Genomic DNA, 9716 nt, shown 5'->3' on the forward strand with positions numbered 1-9716 from the left:
TTTTGGGGGTGCGTGCGCGCGGCCGGGGGGTGCTGGCGATTTGGGGGTGCCCTGGAAAAGGGGGGGTGCGTGTGCAGGCACGGGCGGCGCTCAGAGCCCCAGTCTGACCAGGTTTTGCCCCAAAAGCTGCGGCGTGTTGCTGCGCTGTGCCCCCTGCCCGGGGGAAACATGACAGGTCAGGGGGTTGGGGCAGGGGCAGCTCGACTGGCTTACTGCTGCCTTACTACTGGGTTACTCTTTGCTTCCTATGAGGCTGCTGCTCAGGTACTGCTGGGATATTCTCAGTAGGGTGGTGAGGCAGTAGTAGATACTGTCAAGACACAGCCAAGATACTCTAAAGTTACTACTGGGATGCTACTAAGATGCTATCAGGAGTTCACTGAAATGCTATAAGGATACTCCACAGTCAGTACTAAGGCACTTTCAGGGTGGCACTAAGATACTGGCATGTGGATACTACTGGTATAGTGTGAGAATGCTACTAAGATACTATCAGGGCACTGCTGGGATGCTATAGGACACTACTAAGATTTCCAGCATCTTTCCAGGGTTGATACTATTGGGAAGGTACCACCAGGGTACTCTCAGGATACTACTACAGATACAGTTACATTGCTTCCTGCATAGTTACATGGCACTAAGATATTATCTTACTAACAATAAAATAATAAATATTTGAGTAAATAATAAAATAATTTAATAGCATTGCACTACCAAGATACTATGAGGACACTACTAAAATACTAGCTATATACCATTAGTCCACTATTAGGATCCTATCAGGACACTGCTCATATACTACTGTGATACTATCATGGCACTGTTAGAATGTAACTAAGATGCTATTGGAATGCTCCTGACATAGTATCAGGATACTCCTACCTGTGCTAGTACAACATCAGGGCAATTCTGAGCTATTCCATGGCTACTACTAGGATACTCTCTTGGTGTAGCACAAATGTACCATCAGGATGCTACTAAGATGTTATCAGGATACTGCCTGGATACACCAAGGATACTGTTGAGATACTTTCACAGTACTATTGGGGTGCTGCTAAGATACCTAGTAATATCCTAGTAATGGTGCTACAGGACCATTACTAGGATACTACTAAGTATCAGGTTACTATCATGATACTCGCAGGATATTCTGCTAAGGTGCTATTAGGACAATACTTTTAGTAGGATGCTGTCAGGATGCTAGTAAAAAATATCAGTGGAATACTTCTGAGATACTACAAGGGCACTAAAAAAGATACTTCTGGGATACTATCTGGGCAACACTCAAACTTTTGGGATAGTCAGTACATTACTGATGCTAGTATGATACTTTCAGGCCACTACTAAGATAGTGATATAGTATAAGGACACTGCTAAGATACTACCAGTTCAGTAAAAAAGGTAGTGTTATGGTACTTCTTATATACTATCAGGGTAGCACTAAGATACTTTTGTGCCCCTGTCAACACTTTGTTGCTACTAGTAAAATACAACTAGTATTATGTCGGGATAATAGCTATATGTTAGGATATCAGCATATGTTTATAGTGCTGCTAAGATGCTTTGAGGTCAGTACTAAAATGCTCTTGGGATACTACTAGGATACTAGAGAGATACTGCTGGTTGTTCAGTAGGTCTGGCAGTAGGGTTTCAGCCAGCATGGCAGCAGCAAAGGGAACAGGGGGCCCTGGTGTTGTAAGCTGTGAGGGGCTACTCACAGGCACCCTCTCCCTGCAGCTAAGGCGGCGCGGTGGCATTGAGGAGGATGGAGGCACCCCTGGTAAGCCTGGAGGAGGAGTTCGAGGAGGGCCCCGGGGACGATGGGGGCACCCCACAGCGCACGGCAGACCCGGCGCTGGCGGAGCTGGAGAGCTTCTCGGCCGAGATGATGAGCTTCAAGTCGATGGAGGACCTGGTGCAGGAGTTTGACGAGAAGCTGACCGTCTGCTTTCGCAACTACGATGCTGCCACCGAGGGTCTGGCCCCTGTGCGGGGGCGTCTCCAAGCGCAGGAGGAGGAGGAACGCCTCCAGGATGAGGAGTGAGTAAAGCCCCACTACTCCTTGGGGGCACATGCCTCCTCGCATACTTGCAAAATACTCCCCCCCCCACACCTCCAGTGCAGACTGGCTCACTGCATTGCTTATTGCCACATCAAAGCAGGGCTGTAGTAACCTGTGAGTAAACCCCCTCACAGCCTGTGTGCCTTCTTGCACCTTTGGGACACTTCCTTGGGTCATGCGCCACGTCAGGAGTAGCGCGGTCATATACTGTGAGTAAGGACTCCCTCGCGATCTGCGTGCCGCCACATAGTACACCCCGCGTGCAGCTCAGACCCCTGCATTGCAGCATAGTCATGCAGCAGTGTGGAGTAGCTGTGTAGTATTCTGTGAGTAGCTGTGTAGGATCCTTAGAGCAGCTGTGTAATATCCTATGAGTAGGCCACCCTTGGGCCTGCGTGCCTCCTTGCATGGTCATGAGATACGCCCCCTCCCATGGCATGCAGGCCAGGCTGCCCCACTGCAGCATGGCTGTGTACCACATCAGAGTAGCAGTGTAGTATCCTATGTGTAATGCCTCTCTGGGGCCTACTGCACCTTCTTACATGCTTGCAAGACCTCCACCACATGCACGTGCTGTGGCGTGATCATGCAGCACCTTGGAGTAGCTGTGTAGGATCCTTGGAGTAGCTGTCTAGCATTCTAGGAGGGGGCACAGGGGGGTGCCCCATGTCACATTGCAGAGGGTGACAGCCGGCCAGCAGGCTCAGTCTGTGTGAGGAGAGCCCCCAGGGGGGTGAGTGTAAACCTTGAGTAAGGTGTGAGTAGAGTTTAGCCTTATTGCAACATGCAAGCTCTGCACTAAGCCGGGGGAAGCCAGTCTGGGGCAAAATCCCCCCAGCCCTGCCATAATATAGTGGCATTTGCATTAAAATCTTAGATTTTCATTAAAAAGCTTTATTTCTAATTGCAAAAGGAGATTTTTTCCCCCCAATTTTTGTATTTCTTCAGCGATATTTATGCCTTAACACCTTTCTAACAGAATTGTTGTGTGTATAATTGGGATTATTCCCCAGGCTGCCATTCCTAATGCTCATTTTTCACCATGCAAAGTGGTTGTTTTCAGCCCAAAAGCCCCCAAATCTGTTTGTTTCAGGCTTTGTTTTTTTTTCACCAAAACCCGCTGAGGCTGAATTGCTTTTCGTAATTGGCCAAATTGATGGTTTTTCAGAGAAAAATGCATTTTGGCCCGGTGCCGGGAGTGTGGCGCTGTCGCCGGCAGCCGGCTCGCTGTGCTGCTTTGTGCTGCTTATTGTGTCTTTTTGGGTCAGTTTGGTCAAAACAGGGCTTTTTTTTTTTCTGCTCCTTCTTGAATGAGCCCTGTGTGCACGGGCGGGGGATGGGCTGGAGCCTTAAAGATGCTGAATTTCCCTAATTATTAACCAGTTCTTGCCATAATTAACTCAGAAATCTGCTGCTGCTGCAGCTTGCCTGACTCTGCAGGGTGCTGGCTCTTTAAGAGCAGAAAAAAAGCAAGTTTGGGGGGGGATAATCACGGGGTTTTTTTCCTTTTTTTGCTGCATTTTTGTTAAAAATAGGAATATAGGGGGGTTTTAGACGTATACATTAATTTGTGAAATATGTTATTCAGAGGGAAATTAAGATCAGGTGAGGAGGGAGATGAGGTAAATACCAAAATAGAGCATTTTGGGGGCGGAGTGGGGCAGGCTTTTTTGGGGTGATTTGGAGGGAATCGGGATGTGCGTGGATGAGGCAACGTGTTGGACTAAAAATGCCATTTGTGGTGGGAAAATGGGTGGGTTTGCATTAAATGGGGAGAGATTTTCTAATCTCTTTTCGTGCCTTTACCCCCATTTTTTACCTTTTTCCCTGTGTTTGATCTTTTTCTCCATTTTGACTTTTCCTGATGTCACCAGGTTTCAGCTCTCCTCTCCCATTTTTCCCATTTTTTCTCTTCCTCCCTTTCTCCCATTTTCTCCACTTTTCCCCATTTTTCCCTTTTTCCTTCTTTCAGCCCTTTTCCTCCTTCCCCTATTCTCCATTTTCCCATCTTTCCTTTTCTCCCCCTTTTTCTCTTTCCCGTTTTTCCCCCTTTTACCTTCTTTTCCTCCTTTCTCATTTTTCTTCCTTTTCCTTTCTACTCCATTTTCCCTTCCACAACTTTTCCCCATTTTTCCCCCCTTTTTGCCCTTTTTTCCCCGTCTTCTCCTTCTTCCCCCCTTCCCCCCTCCCTTATTCCCTCCATTCCCTCTCCCCTCCCCCATGCACCATTTTTGGGGTGAAATTAGGCAAAATCGGTCCAGCCCCCAGAGGAGAATTGGGCATCTCTAATAGTGAGGCAGAGGAGGGGGGGTTAGGGGGGTTCAGGGTACTTTTGGGGTGGTTTGGTGCATTTTGGGGTATCAGGGCCATGGTTTGGGGCAGTTTTGGCGTTGTTTCTAGGTGTTTCTGGGCTGTGTTTTGGAGGTTTGGGGTTGTTTCAGGGTGTCACAGCAGTTTTTGGGGGTGTATCGGGGTGTCTGGGGGTGTTTCAGAGAAGCATTTTTGGGAGTTCTGGGGCAGTTTGGGGGTGTTTCAAGGCTGTTTCAAGGTGACAATTTGGGGTATTTCATGGTGGCATTTTGGGCTGCTGGAACTGCATTTTGGGGCATTTCAGCATGTTTCAGGGCAGCATTTGGGGGAGTTTTGGGGCATTTTGGGGTGTTGGACAATTGGGGTTTGTTCTGGAGCATCACAGTGGTATTTTGGGGTGTTTCTCTGGGGTATCAGGGCAGCTTTTAGAGGCATTTTAGGGTGTTCGTGGGCAGTGTTTCAAGACAGCATTTTGAGATGTTTCAGGGTGCTCTGGAGCAGCATTTTGGGGCATTTTGAGTAGCATTTCAGAATTTTGGGGTATTTCTGCATGTACAAAGGCGTCATTTGGGGATGTTTTGGAGCATTTTGGGGGTTTTTGGTGTGGTGGTGTGAAGCGTTTCAAGGTGGCAGTTTTGGAGCATGGGGGGCATTTTGGGGTGTTTCAGGATGGCATTTTGGGGCATTTCAGTGCATTTTGGAGCTTTGGGACCTTTAGGAGTATTTTGGGGTGTTCCAGGTCAGCATTTTGAGGTGTTTTGTGGCCTTTCATAGGGTCTTGGGGTTTGGGGCAGTGTTTTAATATAACATTTTGGGAGGTTTCTCCGGCTTTGGGAGCTTTTCAGGATGTTTTGGGGCATTTCAGGGCATCATGGTGATGTTTTGGAGTGGCATGTTGGGGCATTTCAGAGTGTCTTTTGGGGCATCTGGAGACATTTTGGGACATTAACAGTGGCCTTTTTGGGCATGTTTTGATGGCAACGTTTCAAAATTACATTTGGGGTGTCTCAAGCGCTGGGACAGCTTTTTTGGGTACTTTGGGGTATTTCAGGGCAGTATCTCATGATGATATTTTGAGAAGCTTTGGGGTCTGCTAGGGCAGCATTTGGGATCTTCTAGAACATCATTTGGGGTGTTTGGGGATTTTTTGGACATTTCGGTGGTGTTTGGGGATTTTTTTGAGGACGTTTCAGGGTGTTTCTGGGGCTGTATTTTGGGGTGTTTTGAGGCACTTCAACATGCCGTTTTGGGATGGTTTTCTGGGAGGCAACAGTTTGGGATCAGCGCTCACCACCCACCTCCCTGCAGGGTCTGGGATGCTCTCACCGATGGCTTCGCCCCCCGGGGCTCACCCCGACCCTGGCTGCTCCCCGGGGCTGAGGCCCCCGACAGCACCGACCCCCAGGTACGGCTGTGGCTCCCCAAACCCCCTTTGTCCCTGCATGACCCCCTGCTGATGATTGACAGCTGTCCATCAGCCCCAAGGTCCAGCGACCATGAGAGCACTGCAGACTACTCAACATTTTAGGGTGAAACCACACTGAAATGGGCAAGATTAAGTGTTTGGTTTGTCAGTCTGGTCTTTGCCTCCAAGCCAGGCATGAGGTGGTGTATTTTCTGGAGCAGAAAGTAGTGTTTTCTTCATTGGAGTGAGTTTTAGCTCAACATAGATGTCTTCTGGGTTGTGGGAGGGCTGCAAAGATGCCTCAAAATCCACTGAATTTAACCCACTTGAATATTATGCAACCTGTGGCTAAAGGGGAAAAGTAAAAAGAAAAAGAAAAAGTCAATTTCTTGGGTGGTTTTCTGCTAAAAAGGTGAAACAGACTGTGAAAGGTGGTAAAAATGAAGATGCCTCCCTGTCCAACATTTCCATCCATCATCTCCCCATCCAGCATTCCTTCTGACATCTCCCCATCAAATGTCCCCATCCAGTGTCTCCATCTGACCCATTCAGCATCAACATCCACCACCTCCCCATCCAACATCCCCATCTTCTCCATCCAGCATCTGCAACACCTCCCCATCCAGTGTCCCCATCCAGTATATTAATCCAAACATCTCTCCATCCAACACATCTGCACTTCTCCCTGTCCAACTTCCCAGTCTAATGTCTCCATCCAGCCACTCACCATCCAGTGTCTCCCCATCCATCTCTGCGCAGGACACTGGATGGGGATGCTGAAGATGTTGGAGAGGGAGATGGTGGACAGGGAAGCATTGGATAGGGAGGTGTTGAAAGGAGACAAAGTCCCCTCCAACATCCCTGTCCAACATTTCCCCATCCAACATCTCCATCCACCTCTATCCAGTGTCCCTGCCCAACATCCTTCCATTCAATGTCCCCATCCAATGTCTGCACCCAGTGCCCTCATCCAGTGTCACCCCATCCAACATCTCCCTGTCCAACGTCCCCATCTGTGCCCCCAGCCGATGTCTCCCCATGCAGTCACCCCCAGCACCATGTCCCCCCCCAGCTGTGGTTCCTTGCTGGCTCTCCCCATGCCAGGGCCATGCTGGGGCTGTGCCTGTGCCAGGCCATGCCTGTGGTGCCACCAAGGCCACCCAGCCTATGTCTCCTGCAGCTCTGTGAGAAGGAGGAGGAGGAGCTCACTGAGAGGAGTGAGCAAGACTCGGGCATCAATGAGGAGCCGCTGCTGACAGCTGAGCAGGTACCCCTGGCCCCCTGCGTGTTCCCCAAAAGCCAGGCTTTAGCCCCCCAGCATGGCCTCAGCCCACCCCAGCCCCATGGCCATATGTTGAAAGCCCCAAAAAAGGCCAAATGTAGGATGGAGGGCCTGGGATGGAGATTTGGATGTAGGTGGAGGTGCAGGTTGTGGGTGCTGATGTGGGGTTCGGGTGCGGATAGGAAGGTGGGGTGTTGGATGCTGGGTGGCATGGATTGAGGGATGAAAACGGGGGTCAGAGGTGGGATGGAGTGGCAGGAGGCAGCGCGGAGGCGAGAGGCGGGTGTGGGGTGTGGGTGCTGGGAAGGGGACGTGGAGGCGGGTTTGGGGTGCGGGTGCTGGGTGGAGGAGGTGAGGGTGCAGGATTCAAGGTGCAGAGTGACGGGAGCAGGACGCAGGAGGATGAAAGGGAGAAGGGGTGAAGGGAGAAGGTGGCAGATGCGGGTGCAGGGTGTAGCTGTGGGCTGCCCGGCGTAGGTGCGAGATGGAGGTAGGATGGGGGTGCAGATGGAGGACACTCATGCCCTGCAGGTCATCGAGGAGCTGGAGGAGCTGATGCAGAGCTCGCCTGACCCCGAGGCCGACCCCGAGGGTGATGAGGATGAGGAGGATGACGAGGAGGAGGATGAGGAAACAGAGACCGATGCTGAAGGGAAAGGCAGTGGCGGGGGCACGGAGCCCATCCTCCTGCGTGAGCTGCGTGCTTTCTCCCCTGCCTTCAACAACAACTGCTCCCATGAAGGTATGGCCAGCAAAATCCAGCCCCAGAACTGGGGCAATTCCAACCGAATTAGACAGCTGGGTCTCTCGGGGCCTGGCTTGCTCCACTCTTCGCACTCCGTTTGGCCAGCGGGGGTTCTTGGCAAAAGATTAGGCCTGCGAGGATCTTGTTTTTAGTGTTTCTTCACATGCACCCGGGGTTTTGCTGAGAGCACTGTACATTTTGCTGAGCACTTTGCTCCCCCTAAACACACTAATTGCTGCTGTATGTGCGGTACACCAGGCATGTCCCTAAATCCATGGATTTTCCCTAATTATGCATTTCCCCAGGAGCACCATGCAGCATGCATTTAACTGCGCCGTGCAGCGCAGGGGACGTTTCTCTACGTGCCACTAAATGCACCAAATGCTAAACTTTTCATTAACGGCATGGGTCGTGTTCGTAATGAGTCCAGGCAGCACCATAATTGCTCAGGGCATGTCATTTATGATGCGGAGCATTGCAGTAATTGCACAAAATGTTTATGAATTGCTGGTCCCGTAAATGCACGGTGTATCTCCTTAATCACACGATGCATTTTAACAGTTCCAGGGTGTGTTTCACTAATTGCACTGTGCATTTCATTAATTGTCATGGGAATTTCACTACATGTAGCATGTGTTCACTTGCACTAGCGTGTCACTAACTGCACAGGTGTATCACTAGTTGCTGCAAACATGCTGGTAATTGCATGGTGTATGACTCGTTGAACTAGCATGTCACTAATTGCACAGGCATATCACTAATTACCCCAGACATGCTGGTAATTGCATAGTGCATATCACTAACTGCACTAGCATGTCACTAACTGCACTAGCATGTCACTAATTGCACTGGCATGTCTCAGACAGACATATCCCCATCAACCTTCCTGCGCTCGGCATTTCACCAGTGGCCCTGGGCCATACACTAATTGCCCTGTGTCTTAATAATTGCACTCTGTGCCTCGCCAGTTACATACTTTGTTCCTTTGCATCTCCCTAATTGCACTGTGTGTGTCACTAGTTGCACGGGGTATGTCACTCATTGCACCAGGTGATTCATTTCTTGTGTGGTACATTTCACTAATTGCACCAGACATCCCGCTAATCACCCCCAGCACCTTAATTACACTGCGTGTCCCACTGTAATAAGGCATTTTGTAAACTTCGGGGTGCACTACGTTAATTGCACCGGGCATCCCGCCAATCGCCCCGGCCGCGGTGTTGGTCGCACTTACTGCACTGGTGCTTCACCAGTCCCTCCGGGCAGCCCTTGGGTCACCCTGTGCAGCTTCATCATTTCTGCCTGCATCGCACTAATTGCCCAACGCATTTTTCAGAATGAGTGTGCGTTTTCCTGATTGCACTGGCTCCAGTCAGGGATTGGACCAATCGGTGTTACCCCTTGCCCCGGGGCTGCCCGTTAATCCGTTAATCACCCTCACAGAATCACAGAGTCACTCAGGCTGGAAAAGCCCCTCGGGATCATCGAGTCCAACCCTCAGCCCCACTCTACAAGTTCTCCCCTACCCCACATCCCCCCACAGCTCATCCCAACGGCCCTTAAACCCCCCCAGGGATGGGGACTCCCCCCTCCCTGGGCAGCCTGTTCCACTCTGACCACTCTGTCTGGGAAACATTTTCTCCTCCTGCCCATCCTGACCCTCCCCTGGGGCAGTTTCCAGCCGTTCCCTCTTGTCCTGTCCCTGATCCCCTGGGAGCAGAGCCCAGCCCCGGCCTCTCTGCAATGTCCTGTCAGGAGCTGCAGAGAGGGATGAGGGCTCCCCTCAGCCTCCTCCTCCTCACACTGAACACTCCCAGCTCCTTCCCTGGCTCCTCACAGGATTTATTCTCCAGGCCCTTCCCCAGCCTCGTTGCCCTCCTCTGCCCTCGCTCCAGCCCCTCGAGATCTCTCT

General features: G+C 50.7%; 1 protein-coding gene across 1 annotated transcript in view; it reads left to right on the forward strand.

Moving 5' to 3' along the window:
• The first annotated feature begins 1699 nt into the window (after positions 1-1699).
• Positions 1700-9716, forward strand: part of FEZ1 (fasciculation and elongation protein zeta 1) — an 11389-nt gene continuing 3372 nt past the window's right edge. The window contains exons 1-4 of the mRNA XM_026863560.1: positions 1700-2040; positions 5681-5777; positions 6958-7044; positions 7591-7955. Coding sequence (XP_026719361.1) covers positions 1766-2040; positions 5681-5777; positions 6958-7044; positions 7591-7955 — 824 coding nt within the window. The 5' untranslated portion in view covers positions 1700-1765. The remainder of the gene's footprint in view (positions 2041-5680; positions 5778-6957; positions 7045-7590; positions 7956-9716) is intronic.

This window comes from Athene cunicularia (assembly GCF_003259725.1).
Source record: "Athene cunicularia isolate RWA chromosome 24 unlocalized genomic scaffold, athCun1 chr24_part1, whole genome shotgun sequence".
NCBI lineage: Eukaryota > Metazoa > Chordata > Aves > Strigiformes > Strigidae > Athene > Athene cunicularia.